This window comes from Procambarus clarkii, chromosome 88, assembly GCF_040958095.1.
Source record: "Procambarus clarkii isolate CNS0578487 chromosome 88, FALCON_Pclarkii_2.0, whole genome shotgun sequence".
NCBI lineage: Eukaryota > Metazoa > Arthropoda > Malacostraca > Decapoda > Cambaridae > Procambarus > Procambarus clarkii.
In genome coordinates, this window is record NC_091237.1 from 15,292,536 (window position 1) to 15,317,535 (window position 25,000).

At 47.4% G+C, this 25,000-nt stretch overlaps 1 protein-coding gene across 1 annotated transcript in view; it reads left to right on the top strand.

Moving 5' to 3' along the window:
• LOC123745865 (uncharacterized) overlaps positions 1-25,000 on the top strand; it is a 115,828-nt gene that overhangs the window by 50,825 nt on the left and 40,003 nt on the right. Inside the window, exon 2 of the mRNA XM_045726952.2 lies at positions 12,880-14,266. Within this exon, the coding sequence (XP_045582908.2) occupies positions 13,702-14,266 (565 nt within the window). The 5' untranslated portion in view covers positions 12,880-13,701. The remainder of the gene's footprint in view (positions 1-12,879; positions 14,267-25,000) is intronic.

The window sequence follows — 25,000 nt, forward strand, 5'->3', positions numbered from 1 at the left end:
ATAACCATACAAATTCCTCCAAATCATTTAAAACTTACAACTTAAAATAGTATGTAAATACTCAGGTGCTTGTGAATGCAGGCGATGAGTCACAATAACGTGGCTGAAGTATGTTGACCAGACCACACACTAGAAGTTGAAGGGACGACGACGTTTCGGTCCGTCCTGGACCATTCTCAAGTCGACTCTTGTGAATGTTGTGGTCTGTGGCAGGTCAGATACGTGAATCTCCCTCCAGGACTCTGCTCAAAGTCAATTCACTTCTGCACAGTCCTATGCATTACTACACAGTCCAGTAGAGTCCTATACAGCCTTGAAGAATTCTGTAGAATCCTCGAGGTGCTTCCAGACAGAACTTTCTACCTGTATGTCTCAGCATCCAGAACGAGACCTTTATCGACCTTTAAGAGAAAGACGAGCTCCTTTCGACACGAAGAGACAGAGAGAGAGAGAGAGAGAGAGAGAGAGAGAGAGAGAGAGAGAGAGAGAGAGAGAGAGAGAGAGAGAGAGAGAGAGAGAGGGAGACAGAGAGAAAGAAAGATTGAGACAGCATTAAATACTCTATTCTCAGTTTCCTCCTCTTTCTGCTGTGTATATAGGACCTCGTCAGACTATATACACATGTCCTGCTGGAAGCTATGGATGGTAAAGTATTGTTTAGAGTCACTCAGAATACCATTGGGAAATCAGAGAAAGCTTGGGTTAGGGAATCCATGGGGGGAACATTTGTTCTGAATTCTTGAAAATGTTAAGTGTTGTTCTGCTGTATTCTCTCTCTCTCTCTCTCTCTCTCTCTCTCTCTCTCTCTCTCTCTCTCTCTCTCTCTCTCTCTCTCTCTCTCTCTCTCTCTCTCTCTCTCTCTCTCTCTCTCTCTCTCTCTCTCTCTCTCTCTCTCTCTCTCTCTCTCTCTGTTTTCCTCCCCTATCCTCTGTAATTTTCGTATCTTTGGCGACCTCTTAATTACTGCCATCATCTGTTTCCAATTTCGGGGCGCTCTTGTGCTCTTCCGCTACTGTTCCACCCCTTCCAATCCCTTTTCTGCCCCTTCCAATCCCTTTTCTGCCCCTTCCAATCCCTGCTCCACCCCTTCCAATCCCTGTTCCACCCCTTCCAACCCCCCTGTTCCACCCCTTCCAACCCTCCTGTTCCGCTCCTTCCAATCCCTGTTCCACCTCTTCCAATCCCTTTTCTAGCCCTTCCAATCACTGTTCCACCCCTTCCAATCCCTGTTCCACCACTTCCAACCCCCCCTGTTCCACCCTTTCCAATCCCTGTTCCACCCCTTCAAATCACTGTTCCACCACTTCCAATCCCTGTTCCACCCCTTCCAATCACTGTTCCACCCCTTCCAATCCCTGTTCCATCCCTTCCAATCCCTGTTTTACCCCTTCCAATCCCCCCTGTTCCACCCCTTCCAATCACTGTTCCACGCCAGCCAATCCCTGACAGACCCAAGTCAATATTTTTTCAATCTAATCTTGATTTTTCATTAAGTGTATTTTAAAGATAAAACTAAGCCGGAATCTCATTTTGCGATTTGCACTAAAAATCATCGAATTTGGTCATGTTAATTAAGATCATTTTTAAAAAAGTCCAGAATCAATATTTTATCCAATATAATATTAATATCCACAGGCGGTTCAGATTATCGGGGTTCTGCTATAAGAACACTAATGCCCTTTTCAGGATTGTTCTTACAGCATGGTTACTTCCCGTCACCTATTGAGATGCCAGGTGAACAGAGGTATGAGGTATATAGAAGGGGGAAGGCCTGGGACTGACTGACTGACCCCCTCGAGTCATTCAGGTGTGAGCCTAGCACGTAGACCACTGCGATACAGGCAAGATGTTACAACATCGTGCAAAATTGCAACACGAGAAAGCAACGTAACAAACAAACACACAGAACGTTATTTTTACGTTGTGTGTTTGCTGAGGTTAAGCAATATTTTCTGAGCAATATAAAGTTCTTAAGCCACTTTGCCTGAGATTTGCATATAGCGAAGATGCCAACAGGTACGTGAGCGAGATCAGACGAACGGCTCGAGAGATGTGTGTGTGTGTGTGTGTGTGTGTGTGTGTGTGTGTGTGTGTGTGTGTGTGTGTGTGTGTGTGTGTGTGTGTGTGTGTGTGTGTGTGTGTGTGTGCGTGTGTATTCACCTAGTTGTGTTTGCGGGGGTTGAGCTTTGCTCTTTCGGCCCGCCTCTCGACTGTCAATCAACTGTTTACCAACTACTTTTTTTTCAACACCACACAAACACACACCAGGAAGCAGCCCGTGACAGCTGACTAACTCCCAGGTACCTATTTACTGCTAGGTAACAGGGGCATTCAGGGTGAAAGAAACTTTGCCCATTTGTTTCTGCCTCGTGCGGGAATCGAACCCGCGCCACAGAATTACGAGTCCTGCGAGCTATCCACCAGGCTACGAGGCCCCTTTGTGTGTGTGTGTGTGTGTGTGTGTGTGTGTGTGTGTGTGTGTGTGTGTGTGTGTGTGTGTGTGTGTGTGTGTGTGTGTGTGTGTGTGTGTGTGTGTGTATACCACCTTGAGTGAGTGTGGTCTGCCTGAGGCGACCTTAGGCTAAGGAAGAGACACAAATCTTAAAAAAATTCAGATTTCCCCAACACTCTGTTTACACTTTACAGGGCAACAGATGTCTTCCTGTCCCTTCAACCTTCACCACCCTACTCGTAGCTATACAAACTACACCTCCTTCAAACCACCTATTCATCCAGTGGTTCAGAAAGGGAGTCCCATTGAGGTTCTAACAGCGGGTTAGAATTAGAATTCTGAAATTTGATTTTGTCATTGGGACTCTGATTTACTTGCCACTTCGATGTCTTATTCTTATGTCTTCTAGTTCTTCGATCTTTCATATTCTTGGGGATTTGAGTGGTTCCCTTAATTCGTTTATTTATCATTTCTTTCATTTCATTCTGTCTCACTCTTTCTCTTTGTTGTCTGTAATACAAGACTAGGATCAGTTAAGTATGGCACACTTTGTGTCTGTCTGTCTGTCTCTCTGTCTCTCTCTCTCTCTCTCTCTCTCTCTCTCTCTCTCTCTCTCTCTCTCTCTCTCTCTCTCTCTCTCTCTCTCTCTCTCTCTCTCTCTCTCTCTCTCTCTCTCCCTTTCTCCCTTTTAACATCGTGTTGATTTATATACTAAAATAGAAAGAAAGTTCAATTAGTAACAGATTATTGATATATATATATATATATATCAATTATATATATATTACATTATATATATATATAATGTGAGGGAAGACGAAATAGAGCAAATTAACCAGACTAGCAGCTCTCCGGTTAGATCAAAGGCGGATAATGAGAGGGGTCGCAGATAACAAAAAATATATATCGGAAGTTTAAATATCGGGTAAGGCGATAACCGAGGAGGGAGGGAGGGAGAGGGGGAGAGAAGGAGAGAGGGAGGGAGAGAGGGGAAAGGATAATACAACTAGCTAAGTTATTGATTAAACTTTAGCTACGTTTAGCAAAGACCTGGTTGCAGGTGCAGGACTGTTTTAAGCGCACGGGAAGCCAAGGTGCATGTCTGTTTGTTTTTAGGAATGTCTGTGTGCTGTGTAATCTCGACATGGGGAGAAGATATGATCACCACATACAAAATACTCAGGTGGAAACCAGAAGGCGAGAATGTATGACATTGGTGGGTACACGAACCAGAGAACACAGTTGGACACGGAAAACTATTCTTCAAGAGAAAGGAATGTTTTGAAGTGCATGTCTGGGGTGCAAACATGCACTCAGGTTGCAAAGAGTGCAAAGAGTTCCCAAATATCAGCAGAACAATGTTGCAATTGTTGATACAATTGTGCATGTCTGAGGTCTATTGTTCTATCAATCTATTGATTGTCCTCGCGTCTTAACGCGAGGACAATCTCAGAATCATGATGGGAAGGTATCTTCAGGCAATAAATCAATGGCTCACTATATGGGATAAGAGGAATTAGATTAATTTCTATAAGCAATTCGGCATTTAATGTCTATGTTGCATGTCGGCTTTAAATTGGCCTTGTTAGGCTTCATTTTCATTCTTCAGTTAATCATTTTGGGCTGGACGGTAGAGCAAACGTCTCGCTTCATGCAGGTCGGAGTTCAATCCCCGACTGTCAACAAGTAGTTGGGCACCATTCCTTTCCCCCGTCCCATTCCAAATACAAAATTAATGACAAAACTTAGGAATAAGGCTTATTTTACACAGTGGATATGCATTGGATATTAAGATAAGATTTAGGAAAGACCTGGGTAAATACTGGTTTGAAAATAGGGTTGTTGAGCTATCGGGTTAAATTACCAGGTCACGTGATATAGACACGAGTTCACTGGATTGTTTCAAGCGCAGGTTAGACATGTATGTGAATAAATTGGTATAGATATGAATAGAAACCACGTCGTATGAGGCAATAAGTCTTCTTATTGCCTCTGAATAGATATTTTTTATTATATTCTGAAGGTGATTTTTGAAGATCTTTTTTTATTTTCTTGAAGAAGAGTTTCGAATCTGAAGGTTTTTTATTATGTTCTTAAGAACATGAGAGAGAGAGAGAGAGAGCGAGAGAGAGCGAGAGACAGAGACAGAGAGATAGAAAATTTCCTGAGTACCCAAAGATCCTGTTTGCAGACACCAACGGGTATGCATGCCCCGGCTTGACCATCCATGGGGAGAGATAGGTTGGGTTAGACAACATTTTGCGAGACTATCAGTAGGCATCTGATATTGTTCCTCATGAAAAGATAGTGTATATGAGTTTCCTAGAGCACCATGGGCTCTTAGAGCACCCTGGGCTCTTAGAGCACCATGGGCTCTTTGAGCACCACGGACGTCTGACATTTGAACACTGTAATGCAGATAATTAATCAACAGACCAAAAACTTTTAAAGCTACACACAAAAGGAGGAATTAAACCCGTGAATTTATGATCACAAAAACTTACATCATGAAACAAAAAATTGTTTTGTCAAGATGAGCGCGGCTGCCTAATATTACTGAACTCCAAGTACCAGAGGTAGGTGTAGTTTAGATAGATAGATGTAGTTTAGATAGATAGATGTAGTTTAGATAGATAGATGTAGTTTAGATAGATAGATGTAGTTTAGATAGATAGATGTAGTTTAGATAGATAGATGTAGTTTAGATAGATAGATGTAGTTTAGATAGATAGATGTAGTTTAGATAGATGTAGTTTAGATAGATAGATGTAGTTTAGATAGATAGATGTAGTTTAGATAGATAGATGTAGTTTAGATAGATAGATGTAGTTTAGATAGATAGATGTAGTTTAGATAGATAGATGTAGTTTAGATAGATAGATGTAGTTTAGATAGATAGATGTAGTTTAGATAGATAGATGAAGTTTAGATAGATAGATGAAGTTTAGATAGATAGATGTAGTTTAGAGTAGAAGGGACGAGTGCTTGTTTGCAGGGCTCGTCCAATTGCGTGTCGAGCCTCGTTAATAGCACTTAGAGATGGGGGAAATAGGGTATAGATAATGCTAACTATCGACCTTCTAACCTCTATCTAATTCAACCCAACTCAACCTAGCCTAACCTAGCCTAGCACAGCTAGGGGGGGGCGGGGGGGGGGGGGCTAGGCCAAAAAATCAAAAGGTTTTACCCCTCTCTATTTCTTCTTTTGCTTCTTATCATCATTATTTGCTTTTTCTATCTTTATTTCTTTATTTATTTTAGTTTTATTTATTTATATATAGTTTTTAGTTTTATTTTCATCTTCACATATTTTCCACATACTTCGTGCCCTATAAAGCCGGCTCCACCTCCCTCTGGTGCTCAGTTACCCCGTGATGATGGTTCGAGACGGACTGTGGCGTCCTCACCTCCCTATCTTTATCACCTGTGGCTGGGATTTATTGATATATTTTCCTTTCCTCTATATATTCTTTGACTCCTTCAAATTTTCTCCGTTTTCTTTCTTCTTATACTCTTGTTGCTCTGGGGTTTCTGTTCTTTTTACTCTGTCATTTGGGGTTACTTTTGTTACTTGCTTTTTTGGTCACTTTTGTTATTTGTTTTTACAGCCTTTTTTTGCACTCACAGACCTTTTTTTTTCGTCAGGGGAAAATAGTTACGTTTCCCCCTAAGTTGAATTTCGACGTCACGTTTTCTCTCACAATTTAGCAATTGCAAAATAGATCTCTTAAACCAGCCTTCGGAAATGAACTAGAATTTGTCTTGCTTGGTATTCAGACGTGTGTGTGTGTGTGTCCCCACCTCTCTCTCTCTCTCTCTCTCTCTCTCTCTCTCTCTCTCTCTCTCTCTCTCTCTCTCTCTCTCTCTCTCTCTCTCTCTCTCTCTCTCTCTCTCTCTCTCTCTCTCTCTCTCTCTCTCTCTCTCTCTCTCTCTCTCTCTCTCTCTCTCTCTCTCTCTCTCTCTCTCTCTCTCTCTCTCTCTCTTTCTCTCTCTTTCTCTCTCTCTCTCTCTCTCTCTCTCTCTCTCTCTCTCTCTCTCTCTCTCTCTCTCTCTCTCTCTCTCTCTCTCTCTCTCTCTCTCTCTCTCTCTCTCCCCCTCTCTCCCTCTCTCCCTCTACCTTTCTGTCTTCGTTTCTACCTGTCTGCATCTATATCTGTTCATTTGTCGCTGTCTACCCCCCCCCCCCCCTCTTTCTCTCTCTTCCTCCCTTCTCACCTCCTCCGTCTCTCTCCTGGTGAAAATGCAAGAAAGAGCTGTTATCCAACATCAGCTTATGTGAAGCCTCTCTCCGTCCCTCTCCTTCTCCCCTTATCTTCTCATCTTCTCTCCTTATCTCTCTCGTCCTATCTACCTCTGTTTATAAACTAAGGCCAGGGAGTCCATTAGGAACACCATTGATGGTCCTAGTGAAGCTGGAAGTCCTCGTATTTGACGCATTTCCCGGCCCGCCCATGTTGTGCACGTACCCAGTTGCAATTACCATGAAAAATTGAGTGTAACTAGCCCTAAACGTCTGGCTTACAACCTCAGACACACACACAGACATTTATAGATATATATATATGCGTTTATTCCTTAATAGATCCCCATGGAGCTCCGTTGGCTTGTTTTTCATCGTGTGTAACAAGTTAGATTAGTTGTTCTGTGGTAGTCTGTTCCTGCAATCGTGACGCACCTGTCACAGGCACCTGTCACAGGTAATCAGTGAAACTGTACTTGTACCTTCCCCCTTTCCCCTCCGGGCTCTCTGCTCGACACTTAACCTCGACACAGGGAGAAGATATGATCACCACATACAAAATACTCAGGTGAGAAGAAATGGCGAGAATGTATGACATTGGTGGGTACACGAACAAGAGAATACAGTTGGACACGAAAAGCTATTCTTCAAGAGAAATAAAACACCTCACACTCACAGCCTTAACCACACAGCCTTAACCACACTCACAGCCTTAACCAAACAGCCTTAACCACACTCACAGCCTTAACCACACAGCCTTAACACAGCCTTAACCAAACAGGCTTATCGCTACCTCTTAAAGTTGCTGTGTCGTTGAGAGATACAGCGGAGAATGTATCTTATGCCTCACCTTGGCTCGAGGTACAGCTGCGCGGTACAGCTGCACGGTACAGCTGTACGGTACAGCTGCACGGTACAGCTGTACGGTACAGCTGCACGGTACAGCTGCATGGTACAGCTGCATGATACAGCTGCACGGTACAGCTGCATGATACAGCTGCACGGTACAGCTGCACGGTACAGCTGCACGGTACAGCTGCATGGTACAGCTGCACGGTACAGCTGCACGGTACAGCTGCACGGTACAGCTGCACGGTACAGCTGCACGGTATAGCTGCATGATACAGCTGCATGATACAGCTGCACGGTACAGCACCTCACAACATTAGAATTCAATATTAATATATAATCGATTACAAATTTCAACATGTAACGGGAACCACCTTGATATAGCGGCCACCCTAGCGTGTAAGAACCGTGATATAGCGACCACCTTAAAGCGTGAGGAGCTCATAGAATTGGTGCAGCTTAAGTATTTTCCAATGCATCAACAGGACACACCCTCCCCTGCCCCTTGTAGTGCTCAAACCCCTAAGGCTAACACACAGAGATTAAGGCAGTGTCTGGGATGCTCCCGGACGCAGGTTCGAATCCTCGTTACGGCCCTTGTGGATTTGTCCCTAAGGCTAACTTCATACATGGAGGGGGAGTGGAGGCTCACTCCATAACAGTATGGAGTTTTAAATATAAATATAACTAGGCAGAAGGGGATGGTTGGATTTTTTATATCAAACTATACGGAAGGAGGAACTCTATAGGCCCGGGAGCTTCAGCTTAGCCTAGATATTCTGATGGAAGAAAACTTGTTGAGTTGGAGTGGAGAGAAAGGTTCAGGAACCTCTGATCCCTCAGAATGGTGTTGGTGTTTAGAATGTTGTGTTGTGTGTATTGAAACACACACACACACACACACACACACACACACACACACACACACACACACACACACACACACACACATACAGGAGGGGGCCTGGTGGCCTGGTGGATAGCGCGCAGGACTCGTAATTCTGTGGCGCGGGTTCGATTCCCGCACCAGGCAGAAACAAATGGGCAAAAGACCCTGAATGCCCCTGTTACCTAGCAGTAAATAGGTACCTTGGAGTTAGTCAGCTGTCACGGGCTGCTTCCTGGGGTGTGTGTGTATGGTGTGGAAAAAAAAGTAGTTAGTAAACAGTTGATTGACAGTTGAGAGGCGGGCTGAAAGAGCAAAGCTCACCCCCTGCAAACACAACTAGGTGAATACACAACGTCCCTTTAGGGCGGGACCAAAGAGCCAGAGCTCAATCCCCGCAAGCACAACTAGGTGAGTACACACACATACATTTATATAATGGAATATGATGAAAAGTGTTACAGCAGTGAGTCCAACACGAATCTTAAATATTACTCAAGTTCTTTAATTGAGAAGGTGTGGGAAAAATTGTTCTCTAAAAGTTATTGTTCCAATTTCACTGAGAATGACTCACGGCGTAAAAGAACACGTTTAACTAAGCTACACCTTAGCTCCCTCGGAGCTACACCTTAGCACCTCGGAGCTACACCTTAGCACCTCGGAGCTACACCTCAGCACCCTCGGAGCTACACCTTAGCACCTCGGAGCTACACCTTAGCACCTCGGAGCTACACCTTAGCACCCTCGGAGCTACACCTTAGCACCCTCGGAGCTACACCTCAGCACCCTCGGGGCTACACCTTAGCACCCTCGGAGCTACACCTTAGCACCTCGGAGCTACACCTTAGCACCTCGGAGCTACACCTTAGCACCCTCGGAGCTACACCTTAGCACCCTCGGAGCTACACCTTAGCACCCTCGGAGCTACACCTTAGCACCTCGGAGCTACACCTTAGCACCCTCGGAGCTACACCTTAGCACCCTCGGAGCTACACCTTAGCACCCTCGGAGCTACACCTTAGCACCTCGGAGCTACACCTTAGCTCCCTCGGAGCTACACCTTAGCACCTCGGAGCTACACCTTAGCACCCTCGGAGCTACACCTTAGCACCTCGGAGCTACACCTTAGCACCCTCGGAGCTACACCTTAGCACCCTCGGAGCTACACCTTAGCACCCTCGGAGCTACACCTTAGCACCCTCGGAGCTACACCTCAGCACCCTCGGAGCTACACCTTAGCACCTCGGAGCTACACCTTAGCACCCTCGGAGCTACACCTTAGCACCCTCGGGGCTACACCTTAGCACCCTCGGAGCTACACCTTAGCACCCTCGAAGCTACACCTTAGCACCCTCGGAGCTACACCTTAGCACCCTCGTAGTTAGAGAACATGTGAATAAAAACACATGTAATATACGTCCCATGCAGGTGTGGAAAAAGGTGATGTGGTTACTCTTTCGAGGAAACTTGATAATTACTGCCCTATTCCCATTCGACAGGTAGTGGTTCACACGTGTGGTTCACGTGTGAACCAGCTTCATATGTGTGGTTCAAACTGGTAGCACTGCGTGGTTTTGAAGATGGTAGGATGATCCTAGGGGTAAGTTGGCTGTTGAAAATACGAAGAGTGTGCTTACTGTGAAGTGCTTTGAGATATATACAAGAGTTGTTACATTCTTGTACAGCCACTAGTACGCGTAGCGTTTCGGGCAAGTCCTTAATCCTATGGTCCCTGGAATACGATCCCCTGCCGCGAAGAATCGTTTTTTCATCCAAGTACACATTTTACTGTTGCGTTAAACAGAGGCTACAGTTAAGGAATTGCGCCCAGTAAATCCTCCCCGGCCAGGATACGAACCCATGACATAGCGCTCGCGGAACGCCAGGCGAGTGTCTTACCACTACACCACGGAGACTGCCGATTGGCTATGTCTATTCTCCTTTTGGTGAATGTGTTCTCAAAGTTGCTGTACAGGATAATTTGATGATAGTCTAAGTGTGTGTGTGTGTATAGAAACAATATTTGAATGTTGTTTGTGCATTATCAGGCGACTTGAAGGAGATAACATCATGGTTGATATATTGAGAGCATTGGGGCTGGCAGTCTTCAAGGAATCACCTTCACGATACTAACCTCTTTTAAGGTATTTCCTTTAGCGTCAGGAGAGTTCTTTGTGAGCAAGTTGGTGATCTCCTTGGTCTTGTAGCATGTAGGGAGCTTGGTGTCGTGTAGCCATGTCCTGTTTGTGTCATTTTCCAGGAATCTTTCCTCTATCTTGTGCGTCACTGTTCTAGAGTATTAAAGGAAGGGAAAAGATTCTTAGCATTGGCCTCTTCGTTAGTGGTGGGGTGGTGGTTCGCCGTCCTTTTGATGAATTACACGTGACCATTAGAAGTCAACAAGTCGTTGTTGACAACGACTTGTTTCGCTTTGATCTGTTCCTTATTAACTTGTTAGGAACTGAAGCTGTGTGAAAATGCTCGATTGATGTTAGCATAAATAACATACCGTTTGTACCAGTTAGGGCACTTCCTATTACTCTCTCTCTCTCTCTCTCTCTCTCTCTCTCTCTCTCTCTCTCTCTCTCTCTCTCTCTCTCTCTCTCTCTCTCTCTCTCTATCTCTGTCTCTGTCTCTCTCTCTCTCTCTCTCTCTCTCTCTCTCTCTCTCTCTCTCTCTCTCTCTCTCTCTCTCTCTCTCTCTCTCTCTCTCTCTCTCTCTCTCCCCCAAAATATATTCCCGATACCCCTCATGGGAACATTTATCAAGGATTGGAATCAATTAACTGGAGCTGGAATAGTCTCCACCCACATTACCTCCACTTGGGTCATTCCCGGGACCAATAGTGCCTACATGGAGGTGCCAATAATCTCTCCTAGACACATTCAAACACAAGTTCCTCGCTCGATCTCCCAACTATTACGACGCTCTGGGCCTGAAAACGATTTTGTTTTTTTATGTTTAACGAAGCTTTGATGTTTACCAAAACGTTGCTGCACTTTCCGAAACAGTTGCTTCTTAAAACGTTTTTCTTCCCGAAACTTTAGTGTTTTTAAGACTTTTTCACGAAACTTTACTGTTTTTAAGACTTTTTTTCACGAAACTTTACTGTTTTTAAGACTTTTTCACGAAACTTTACTGTTATTAAGACGTTTTCTTCCCGAAACTGTACTGTTTTTAAGACTTTTTCACGAAACTTTACTGTTTTTAAGACTTTTTCACGAAACTTTACTGTTTTTAAGACTTTTTTTCACGAAACTTCACTGTTTTTAAGACTTTTTTCCCCGAAACTTTACTGTTATTAAGACGTTTTCTTCCCGAAACTTTACTGTTTTTAAGACTTTTTTCACGAAACTTTACTGTTTTTAAGACTTTTTTTTCACGAAACTTTACTGTTTTTAAGACTTTTTCACGAAACTTTACTGTTTTTAAAACGTTTTCTTCCCGAAACTTTACCGTTACTAAAACGTTATTTAAAGCCAAAAGTACCCAGAGTGTACAGATTCGAACCCTCGTACTGACTTTCTCATTGATACCTCACGCCAATGTGATTGTGTATTATTATTAATAATAATTAATTATTATTATTAGTGTCGTGAATGCAAATGGAAAATTATAGATATTAATATCAATGCAATTAATTGCGTAAATAATTAATAATACAACTAATGATAATAATATATATCGCTCGTTATCGCAGAATTATGAGAGTAAATGATATCACTTGAGTCAACACCAGTCTTTCGTACTCGCTATCAAACGGATTCCAGAAATTGAAGTTGTCGTACGACTGACCTGTTCTAACTTGTACTCAAAAAAACAGCGTGTGAGAGTGCAAGCATAAAGCTGCTTGCGTTCATTCTTTCTCCAGTTGCACTCACCTAAGTGAGGGCTCACTTGAGTGCAAGGGTATGTGTTAGTCACTTGAATAATATAAGTGCACTCTGAACATATTTGTGAATGTAATGAATGCACTCACTACGATGAGTGCACTCTTTAGTACAGTAGTAAATACACTTGATTGTAAGTGCAAACAATTCCACAGATTTGCACTCTGGCAAACGAGTTACAACTGGCCTTTAAGAGAGGAAATACCATAGAGTTAACTATCAACACACAATTAAGTAATTTAACAATATAATATTTGGCAAGGTCTAAGTCCTCTCTCTTCTTCGTAGTCAATCTTCTCAATTACAAGAAGCGGCTCGAGTATCAAGACTTCTCCTTGAAAGACTTCTTCTTGAAGGACTTCTCCTTGGATGACTTCTTGGATGAGATGCTCTCCTGCGTTGAACGAATCATACACATGTATTGATATTTGTATTACTGTATTATTTACATCAGTGTGTATGGCAGCAGTACCAGGATTAGAAGTACTGAGAGTACAAAATAGTCCAGAGCGTTAGATTATTCGCCAGTTATGTAAATTATAATTTTTTTTTTCAATTTCAGGGTTCTGGAGCAGGTGGGGTCAAAAGGAAGCCTCGAAGTAACTCCCGAAGCTCCGAAGTCAATTCTAAAGCTACGAAGTCACTCCTAGAACTACGAAGTCACTCCTAAAGCTACGAACTCAATCCTAAAGCTACGAACTCAATCCTAAAGCTACGAAGTCACTGCTAAAGCTACGAAGTCACTACTAAAACCCTGAAGTGGCCATGAGCTCAATCTTGAGCACCACTTGCCTAAGAGCTCAAGCACCCACTGACGAAGAGCTCAACCATCCACTAACAAGGTAATTCTCCTAAGGACAAGCCAAAGGACGCGCGCATACACTTCGCTGGGCTCTCAAATAGGTGTTAAAGACGTGTGTTTGTGAGGGAATTCGATGATATAAGAAAAGTGACTTGCCGAGGAAGACAATGCTATACTCGCCGCTTGATGAGAACGATGAGAAAACTCATCAATCTTGAGACAGACGAAATATCATGAGAAATTAAGAGTTTAAGTGCTGAGAAAAAAGAGTGGAAATTATTTGAACCGTATGATTACTTGTTTCATAATTTTTCCTCTGGGGTAAAGTCAAGGATACATATATATGTGTACAGATACATATGTATGTATACACACACAAAGATAGCCAATCACAATCGCTTTAAGAGGATGACGACGCTTTCGAAGTAGTGTAGTTAACGACGTGACGATTGAGAGTATGGACAGAGATGCGATTTGCGAAGGAGCTTGTAGCTTCGAACTCAAGTTTCCAGCGATGTGACCGCTTGCGGCGTCCTTGAAGGAGAGACACTGTGGCCTCCCCCGTTGTTGAGAGCAGTGACAATGCGACGTCTCCCGAGCGGAAGTCTCTCCCGTGGCACTGATTACAGTGACGTTTGCGGCATCGCAGACAGTGCCGAGACCCCCGGCACTGGCAGTGAAGTACAGGATCACCGCTGGGATATCAACCATAACGGTGATCCCTGTGGCGTATGCGTTATCGAGCGTAGCGTTGATGGCGCTGAAGACGCTGATTTTGATGTCTCTGCCTGTTGTGGCGGCATGGATGTTGTCCTCGCCTTAACGAAGGACTCCAAGACCCACACAATTCCTAGTTTTCAGGACACCTCTCCACCACACAGGTGCAAAGCTCGCGCCACCAGCAGCAGCAGCACCTTCCATACCTCCAACGGTACCTCCCATGCCTCGAACAGTACCTCCCATGCCTCCTGCAGCACCAGTAGCATCTCCCACGCCCACTACGTCACCACCACCCACGCCCCCAACCATAGCTGGGATGCCACGGGCGGCTACCCCATCAACCATGCCTATGGGACCAAGAGGCGAAGTACCAACTGCATTCGGGTCCTCCTGACCTTACTTGCTGCGCTTCCCACCTTAGCTAAAGGTGAGTGCGTGTGTGTGTGTGTGTGCGTGTGCGTGTGGTACCTGGGGGAGCCTTCCGCTACGACATGTCTGCTGGGCTCATTAGTGAGAGTTTTTCATCGCTCGTTCCTATAATGTTTCAGATATTGTGCACTCGAGTGAATCATTGCCTCATTTTTCTTCAGGTGACTTCCGTGGGGTCTTTTTAAAAGGATGTGTGTGTGTACTCACCTATACTCACCTATATGTGCTTGCAGGATCGAGCATTGACTCTTGGATCCCGCCTTTCGAGCATCGGTTGTTTACAGCAATGACTCCTGTCCCATTTCCCTATCATACCTGGTTTTAAAATTATGAATAGTATTTGCTTCCACAACCTGTTCCTGAAGTGCATTCCATTTCCCCACTACTCTCACGCTAAAAGAAAACTTCCTTACATCTCTGTGACTCATCTGAGTTTCAAGCTTCCATCCATGTCCTCTCGTTCTGTTACTATTCCGTGTGAACATTTCGTCTATGTCCACTCTGTCAATTCCTCTGAGTATCTTATACGTTCCTATCATGTCCCCCCTCTCCCTTCTTCTTTCTAGTGTCGTAAGGCACAGTTCCCTCAGGCGCTCTTCATACCCCATCCCTCGTAGCTCTGGGACGAGTCTCGTTGCAAACCTCTGAACCTTTTCCAGTTTCATTATATGCTTCTTCAGATGGGGACTCCATGATGAGGCGGCATACTCTAAGACTGGCCTTACGTAGGCAGTGTAAAGCGCCCTAAATGCCTCCTTACTTAGGTTTCTGAATGATGTTCTAACTTTTGCCAGTGTAGAGTACGCTGCTGTCGTTATCCTATTAATATGTGCCTCAGGAGATAGATTAGGTGTTACGTCCACCCCCAGGTCTCTTTCACGCGTCGTTACAGGTAGGCTGTTCCCCTTCATTGTGTACTGTCCCTTTGGTCTCCTATCTCCTAGTCCCATTTCCATAACTTTACATTTGCTCGTGTTGAATTCTAGTAGCCATTTCTCTGACCATCTCTGCAATCTGTTCAGGTCCTCTTGGAGGATCCTGCAATCCTCATCTGTCACAACTCTTCTCATCAACTTTGCATCATCCGCAAACATCGACATGTAGGACTCTACGCCTGTAAACATGTCGTTAACATATACAAGAAATCGAATTGGTCCCAGCACCGATCCTTGTGGTACTCCACTTGTTACTGTTCGCCAGTCCGACTTCTCGCCCCTTACCGTAACTCTTTGGCTCCTTCCTGTTAGGTAGTTCCTTATCCATTCTAGGACCTTTCCCCCCACCCCCGCCTGCCTCTCGAGCTTGAACAGCAGTCTCATGTGCGGTACTGTATCAAAGGCTTTTTGGCAGTCCAGAAATATGCAGTCTGCCCAACCATCTCTGTCCTGTCTTATCCTCGTTATTTTATCATAGAATTCCAGAAGGTTTGTTAGGCACGATTTCCCTGTCCAGAACCCATGTTGATGTTTGTTCACAAACCTAATGTTCTCCAGGTGTGCAACCAGTCGTAGCCTAATTATTCTTTCCAGTATTTTACAGGGGATGCTTGTCAGTGATACAGGTCTGTAGTTAAGTGCCTCTTCCCTATCTCCTTTCTTGAAGATCGGCACGACATTTGCCTTCTTCCAGCAACTGGGCAATTCTCCTGACATAAGTGACTCATTAAAGATCATTGCCAGAGGCACGCTGAGGGCCTGTGCTGCTTCTTTTAGTATCCACGGTGATACTTTGTCTGGTCCAACTGCTTTAGTTGCATCTAGAGTTGTCAACTGTTTCATTACCTCCTCTGCTGTCACCTCTATATCTGATAGTCTTTCATCTAGGGTAACCCCTTCCAACAATGGGAGCTGCTCAGGCTCGGTAGTGAACACTCCATGGAAACTGGCATTCAGTGCCTCGCAGATTTCCTTGTCACTTTCAGTATATGCCCCCTCTGTCTTCCTTAGTCTTGTCACTTGGTCGTTCACCGACATTTTTCTTCTTATATGACTGTGTAGTAACTTAGGTTGTTTTTTCGCTTTGATTGCAATATCGTTCTCATAGTCCCTTTCCGATGTTCGTCTTATGTTAATGTAATCGTTCCTAGCTCTGTTGTATCTGCTTCTGTTGTCCTCTGTTCTTTGTCTTCTGTACTTCCTCCACTCCCGCCTGCTGGCCATTTTTGCTTCCTGACACTGTCTATTAAACCATGGGTTATTATATTCCTTCTTATTTTTTCCCTTTACCGTTGGTATAAATCTCTCTTCGGCCTCCTGGCATTTCTGTATGACTAGGTCCATCATATCTTGGACTGTTTTTCCTCTAATTTCTTCCTCCCACTGCACTTCACCCAGATAGTCCCTTATCCTCATATAGTCCCCTTTCCTGTAGTCAGCTCTCCTTTCCCAGATCTCTTGTCCCATGGGCATAATTTTGAATTCCATCATGTAGTCAAAGACTAGGACACAATGGTCACTGGCCCCTAGAGGTATTTCATGCTCTAAATTCTCGATATCTTCTACGTTCTGGGTGAAAATCAGGTCTAATAGGCTCGGTGCATCTCCTCCTCTTTCCCTTGTGTCTTCCTTCACATGTTGTGTCAGGAAATTCCTGTCTATAACATCTACTAATTTTGCTCCCCACGTTTCATCCCCTCCATGGGGATTCCTTGATTCCCAATTTATCTCTCCATGATTTAGGTCCCCCATGATCAGCAGCTTCGCTCTCATTCTGTGGGCTAGTGTTGCTGCCTTCTGCAGTTCATCAATACATGCTTTGTTGTTGTCATCATACTCCTGCCTGGGTCTTCTACTGTTTGGTGGGGGATTGTAGATTACCATGATCACAATCTTCCTCCCATCTACTGTCAGAGTTCCATGTATGAAGCTTGTGCACTCATTGGTAACTCGATTTCCCAGGTCTTCAAACTTCCATTTCCGCTTTATTAGGAGTGCTACTCCCCCTCCCTGTCTCTGTGTCCTCTCTTTTCGTATCACCTGGTACCCTTCAGGAAAGATAGCATCTGAGATCATGTCATTAATTTTAGTTTCCACAATTGCAACTATGTCAGGATCTGCTTCACTCACTCTTTCTTTTATCTCTTCTGCTTTATTAGATACCCCATCAGCATTGGTGTACCAAACCTTGAGATTCTTCATGGAAACTCTTGTACCAGAGTTCTCCCTTTCTCTGGGGGTCTGGGGGGATCTGGGGGATGTCTGGGGGGTGACTGGGGGCAGAGGGGATCTGGGGGATCTGGGGGGTGTCTGGGGGATGACTGGGGGCGGGGAGGGTCCGGGGGATGTCCGGGGGGATCCAGGGGGTGTCTGGGGGGGTCCGGGGGGTGTATGGGGGGTGAAAGAGTTCAGGAGGGGTGCTTGGGGGGCTACTGGGGGCTGGGCTTCTAGGAAGGTAGGTAGGAGGGTCTGGGGTAGGGCCTGGGTAGGTAGGTCTGGAGTAGGAAGGGCATACTGGGTCTGAAGATTAGGGAGGGCATAGAGGGGTTGGGAGATGGCGTAAGGTTGGGAGACAGATAGAGGTTGAGAGGTTGGGAGGGGGATGGATAGAGGGGGTGGGGGGGACCTCCCACCTCCCTCGCAAGGGTGGGGGGTCACATGGAAGGAGAGGGGATGAGGAGGGGTGAGGGCAGGGTAGGCTTTGGGTGTTGAGGGGATGAGGTCTGGGTGGGTTCTTGGGGTTGAGGGGATGAGGTCTGGATGGGATTTGGGGGTTGAGGAGATGAGAGCTGGGTGGGTTTTGGGGGTTGAGGGGACGAGGGCTGGACGGGTTTTGGGGGTTGAGGTGATGAGGGGGTCCTTGGAATGTGGGATGAATTTGACTCCAGTGGGGTCAGAGGGGTCAAGGGATGTGCTGGGGAGATAAGCAGGGGCGGCTGATTTGGGAAAGGGGTGACCTGAGAAGCACGTGTGAGCTGGTTAGCATGGGGTGGATTAGCACTGGGGTGGGTAGCTGCGCTCAAATGGGAAGAGTCGTATTGTTGTTTGCTTGCTCTGTGGGCAATCTGTTCCTCCTTCGTCATGAATTTGTCAATAAATACGTTGTAGTAATTTTCGCTACCTCTGAGTAGGTGTTTGTGATGCAGTATGTAATCCACTGCCTCTTCGTTAGTGAACTGTACCAGGACAGGTCGTTTCCTGTTACAGTTGTATGGTCCAATGCGTCGGTGGACTTGCACCTCATTCCCTGCCATCTGGGCTCTCATGTCTCTCAAGATCCCCTGTAGTTCCAAATCCTCAATCTCCATCCTTTCCTGCCTCGATGGTGCCCTGGCTTCAAGTAATCCATGGATTATGATTGTCCTCTTTCTCAGTTCAGGGTCATGCTGGTGGCCCTCTCCCTGGCTGACCCCCACCCCTCCTACACCCGCTACTCCACCTACTACTACTACTTCCCCTTCCCCTGCCAAGCTTCCCTTATTCCTGCCAAATTCATTAGTAAGCCTAGATATTTCTCCTTGCCATTCTACCCTGCTCTTCCTGATTTCCTCTTGAATATAATCCATAAACTCTTGTTTGAGTCTTTGAACCTCGCCCTGTATCTTATTAAAGCCTTCACTTTTAATCCCCTGGATTAGATCACCTATCCAAACATCCCTCTTCTCTACAAATTTCCCAATCATCTTCTCCACAAACCTATCTTCTTCCTCAATCATAATACTGCTGGACCTAGACGCCCTTCCTGACCTAGTCATTGCTATAATGCAACCTTACCCACAGGGGTTCCAAGTACCTTACCGTCCTGCTAACACAATAGGTGAGTGAATCTCCAAGCGTCGTCCCCGTGGTGGTAGGAGGGTTGCTGCCGGGGTGAGGTCACGCGGTCAGAGGTCGGTGAGGTCTGCTCCACACTACACACTGCCACAATACTACAACTATTTTGAATTACGCTATTTAAACTGTTTTTCTTCACTACTTTATGGCTCTGGCCAAAACTCAAGGTGTGTGTGTGTGTGTGTGTGTGTGTGTGTGTGTGTGTGTGTGTGTGTGTGTGTGTGTGTGTGTGTGTGTGTGTGTGTGTGTGTGTGTGTGTGTGTGTGTGTGTACGTGCTCACCTAGTTGTGCTTGCAGGATCGAGCATCTGCTCTTTAATTCCCGCCTTTCGACCACCATTAGTTCAATGCAGTGACTCCTTTTCTCTCGTTGTCTTCAAGAAGAAGAGAATTGTCTTCGACATCGTCTCATTTAGTTCCTTCCACTTATTTACAACTCTGAAAAGTCGTTGTGACTCATCTGTGTGTCCAGTTACGTCGTCTTGTTCCACTGTTCCTTATATTGCTCCTATGTCTACTTGTTTTTAGTTCCGTCTTAGTATGTTGTATGTCGTTATCATGTCTCCCCTATTCCTTTATTTTCCTCCAGTGTAGCTAGGTCTAGTTCCTTCAGTCTTACTTCATAGCTCAGGAACGAGCCTTGTTGCATGTTTATTTTTTGATGTTTTCTAGTTTAATGTTTCTTTAGGTAGGAGTTCCATGCTGGTGCTCTATACTAAAAAATGTTTCATTATGCTGCCCTCGTTATCCTGCTGGTGTGTGTGCCTCTGGTGTCAGATATCCAGTTATGTCACTCCTGAGTCTTTCTCTCCTTCAGTAGTTGGACGTGGCCTTCCCTTCCTCCTGTACTGTATCTGAGGTCTCTTTGCTCCGACTCCTATCAACATAACCTTGCATTTGTTAGGGTTAACGTCTAGTAGCCATTTCTCAAACCATCTCTAGAGATTGTCTACTTTATCTTGAATTGCAGTCTTCAGTTCTGTTTCGCGTCATTAGCTAAGCATCATCAGCAAACATAGATAAGAATTAACTTACTTTCTTTGTTAGATATACTTTACTATCTTGAGGTTATCTTGAGATGATTTCGGGGCTTTTTTTAGTGTCCCCGCGGCCCGGTCCTCGACCAGGCCTCCACCCCCAGGAAGCAGCCCGTGACAGCTGACTAACACCCAGGTACCTATTTACTGCTAGGTAACAGGGGCATAGGGTGAAAGAAACTCTGCCCATTGTTTCTCGCCGGCGCCTGGGATCGAACCCAGGACCACAGGATCACAAGTCCCGCGTGCTGTCCGCTCGGCCGACCGACTCCCAATACCACACAATACGACACTATATACCACACAACCCCTTTGTGTGGTATATAGTAGAGGGGTTTGTGTGGAAATCCTGGTCCGACTTCAGTAGAAGCCTCAGGAAACCCTCGTGTGTTGAGTAGAACTTCAGGTTGTTATCCTTATACCATGTGGCGTGGTGCCGTGGTCTAGAGCGTGTGCCTGGGTAACACCCAGTGCATAGGTTCGAATCCTCATCACAGCTCTTCGGATTTACAAGTTACAGGTTTGTGAATATAATGACTGGCTAAAGGTTGTGTGAAGAGCTTGGAGCTCCTCAGCTTGGGGACAGGAGCCGCGGACACAGCAGGCGTTTACCCTCTGGATCGCCACGCTGAGGCATTGAAACTGCAAACTTGCCGCTCTTGGGTACTCTGATTGTGTCAATGAGCCTAAAACCTAAATTTTTGAGAAAACGCATGGCACGCTTACTCAAGGGCCAAAGGTCTCAGATGTTGTGGGAACGCGTATGTGTTGATGTTCTACTTTTTGTTGGGGGGGGGGATAAAGATGAGGGAGAGGCATAGGTGAAGGGAAGTATAGAAGTGGGAAATACAGTGAGAGGTATGAAAGCAGGCGGGCTGTCCGCCTTGCTGACACGATGTGTGGGTGTTGGCAGCTAAGCTAAGCTGGCTCCCTCTTGTCAGGGAGCTGTGAGTGTGTGTGGGGTTCTTCACATGTGTTTCACCATATATGGATGTCTATAGATGAATACTGTGTAGCATTCATATATACACACTCCGATGCTTCCACACATGTTGTTCTGTTTAAGGCTCTATATTATTTATTGATTTATAAATATATATACAATTTAGTTTTGTATGTATTAATTATTGGGGGAAGGATTTCTGGTCAGTATTTCATCTGGGAATTATGTACTGTGGGCATGGGGTTTTATCTAGTAATTCGAGGCTCTTGGGCCACCAGCTGTGGGAGTGGGGCGTCTCATCTTGGGCCACCAGCTGTGGGAGTGGGACGTCTCATCTTGGGCCACCAGCTGTGGGAGTGGGGCGTCTCATCTTGGGCCACCAGCTGTGGGAGTGGGACGTCTCATCTTGGGCCACCAGCTGTGGGAGTGGGGCGTCTCATCTTGGGCCACCAGCTGTGGGAGTGGGGCGTCTCATCTTGGGCCACCTGCTGTGGGAGTGGGACGTCTCATCTTGGGCCACTTGCTGTGGAAGTGGGGCGTCTCATCTTGGGCCACCTGCTGTGGGAGTGGGACGTCTCATCTTGGGCCACCAGCTGTGGGAGTGGGACGTCTCATCTTGGGCCACCAGCTGTGGGAGTGGGGCGTCTCATCTTGGGCCACCAGCTGTGGGAGTGGGGCGTCTCATCTTGGGCCACCAGCTGTGGAAGTGGGGCGTCTCATCTTGGGCCACCAGCTGTGGGAGTGGGGCGTCTCATCTTGGGCCACCTGCTGTGGGAGTGGGACGTCTCATCTTGGGCCACTTGCTGTGGAAGTGGGGCGTCTCATCTTGGGCCACCTGCTGTGGGAGTGGGACGTCTCATCTTGGGCCACCAGCTGTGTGAACGGGACGTCTCATCTTGGGCCACCAGCTGTGGGAGTGGGACGTCTCATCTTGGGCCACCTGCTGTGGGAGCGGGGCGTCTCATCTTGGGCCACCTGCTGTGGGAGTGGGACGTCTCATCTTGGGCCACCAGCTGTGGGAGTGGGGCGTCTCATCTTGGGCCACCAGCTGTGGGAGTGGGGCGTCTCATCTTGGGCCACCTGCTGTGGGAGTGGGGCGTCTCATCTTGGGCCACCAGCTGTGGGAGTGGGACGTCTCATCTTGGGCTACCAGCTGTGGGAGTGGGACGTCTCATCTTGGGCTACCAGCTGTGGGAGTGGGGCGTCTCATCTTGGGCCACCAGCTGTGGGAGTGGGACGTCTCATCTTGGGCCACTTGCTGTGGGAGTGGGGCGTCTCATCTTGGGCCACCAGCTGTGGGAGTGGGACGTCTCATCTTGGGCCACTTGCTGTGGGAGTGGGGCGTCTCATCTTGGGCCACCAGCTGTGGGAGTGGGGCGTCTCATCTTGGGCCACCAGCTGTGGGAGTGGGACGTCTCATCTTGGGCCACCAGCTGTGGGAGTGGGGCGTCTCATCTTGGGCCACCAGCTGTGTGAACGGGACGTCTCATCTTGGGCCACCAGCTGTGGGAGTGGGGCGTCTCATCTTGGGCCACCTGCTGTGGGAGTGGGGCGTCTCATCTTGGGCCACCAGCTGTGGGAGTGGGGCGTCTCATCTTGGGCCACCAGCTGTGGGAGTGGGGCGTCTCATCTTGGGCCACCAGCTGTGGAAGTGGGGCGTCTCATCTTGGGCCACCAGCTGTGGGAGTGGGACGTCTCATCTTGGGCCACCAGCTGTGGGAGTGGGGCGTCTCATCTTGGGCCACCAGCTGTGTGAACGGGACGTCTCATCTTGGGCCACCAGCTGTGGGAGTGGGGCGTCTCATCTTGGGCCACCTGCTGTGGGAGTGGGGCGTCTCATCTTGGGCCACCAGCTGTGGGAGTGGGGCGTCTCATCTTGGGCCACCAGCTGTGGGAGTGGGGCGTCTCATCTTGGGCCACCAGCTGTGGAAGTGGGGCGTCTCATCTTGGGCCACCAGCTGTGGGAGTGGGGCGTCTCATCTTGGGCCACCAGCTGTGGGAGTGTGGCGTTTCATCTTGGGCCACCTGCTGTGGGAGTGGGGCGTCTCATCTTGGGCCACCTGCTGTGGGAGTGGGGCGTCTCATCTTGGGCCACCAGCTGTGGGAGTGGGGCGTCTCATCTTGGGCCACCTGCTGTGGGAGTGGGGCGTCTCATCTTGGGCCACCTGCTGTGGGAGTGGGGCGTCTCATCTTGGGCCACCTGCTGTGGGAGTGGGGCGTCTCATCTTGGGCCACCAGCTGTGGGAGTGGGGCGTCTCATCTTGGGCCACCTGCTGTGGGAGTGGGGCGTCTCATCTTGGGCCACCAGCTGTGGGAGTGGGGCGTCTCATCTTGGGCCACCAGCTGTGGGAGTGGGGCGTCTCATCTTGGGCCACCAGCTGTGGGAGTGGGGCGTCTCATCTTGGGCCACCAGCTGTGGGAGTGGGGCGTCTCATCTTGGGCCACCAGCTGTGGGAGTGGGGCGTCTCATCTTGGGCCACCAGCTGTGGGAGTGGGGCGTCTCATCTTGGGCCACCAGCTGTGGGAGTGGGGCGTCTCATCTTGGGCCACCAGCTGTGGGAGTAGGACGTCTCATCTTGGGCCACCAGCTGTGGGAGTGGGGCGTCTCATCTTGGGCCACCAGCTGTGGGAGTAGGACGTCTCATCTTGGGCCACCAGCTGTGGGAGTGGGACGTCTCATCTTGGGCCACCAGCTGTGGGAGTAGGACGTCTCATCTTGGGCCACCAGCTGTGGGAGTGGGGCGTCTCATCTTGGAGTAATCTTTCTAACATTGGGTCCTCTAACATTTCGATGGTGTTCCACACCCTGATGGCTTGGGCAGTCTGATGTTCAGTGGTTGTATGTTCAGGAGTTCATGGAGCTCCTGGATTGTCTGATCATATGGTGGACGGTGTTTTGCTGCTCTCCTTAGCGCCTTATTTTGTACTGCTTGCAGTTTCTGCATGTTAGTAACTCGAAAAGGGGGAACTAGGAGCTAATTCTCTATTACCCCCCCCCCTTGCAAGCACATCTAGATCAGTACATCTAGGTGAACTCACACACGCACACACACACACACACACACACACACACACACACACACACACACACACACACACACACACACACAGGCAAGAGTGTATTTCAGGATCAGCTTTGAAGTCTTCAGTAAAGAACAGGAGTAGAGAAAAGCAATCTTTTGCAAAGATTTCATTTCACAGTTCTTGCGTTCCGGCGTAAGTGGTTGTGTTGCCTACACAACACAACCCCGCTGGTAAACCAGGCAACACAACCCCGCTGGTAAACCATGGAACACAACCCCGCTGGTAAACCATGGAACACAACCCCGCTGGTAAACCATGGAACACAATCCCGCTGGTAAACCAGGCAACACAACCCCGCTGGTAAACCAGGCAACACAACCCCGCTGGTAAACCAGGCAACACAACCCCGCTGGTAAACCAGGCAACACAACCCCGCTGGTAAACCAGGCAACACAACCCCGCTGGTAAACCAGGCAACACAACCCCGCTGGTAAACCAGGCAACACAACCCCGCTGGTAAACCAGGCAACACAACCCCGCTGGTAAACCAGGCAACACAACCCCGCTGGTAAACCAGGCAACACAACCCCGCTGGTAAACCAGGCAACACAACCCCGCTGGTAAACCATGGAACACAACCCCGCTGGTAAACCAGGCAACACAACCCCGCTGGTAAACCACGCAACACAACCCCGCTGGTAAACCATGGAACACAACCCCGCTGGTAAACCATGGAACACAACCCCGCTGGTAAACCATGCAACACAACCCCGCTGGTAAACCAGGCAACACAACCCCGCTGGTAAACCAGGCAACACAACCCCGCTGGTAAACCAGGCAACACAACCCCGCTGGTAAACCAGGCAACACAACCCCGCTGGTAAACCAGGCAACACAACCCTGCTGGTAAACCATGGAACGCAACCCCGCTGGTAAACCAGGCAACACAACCCCGCTGGT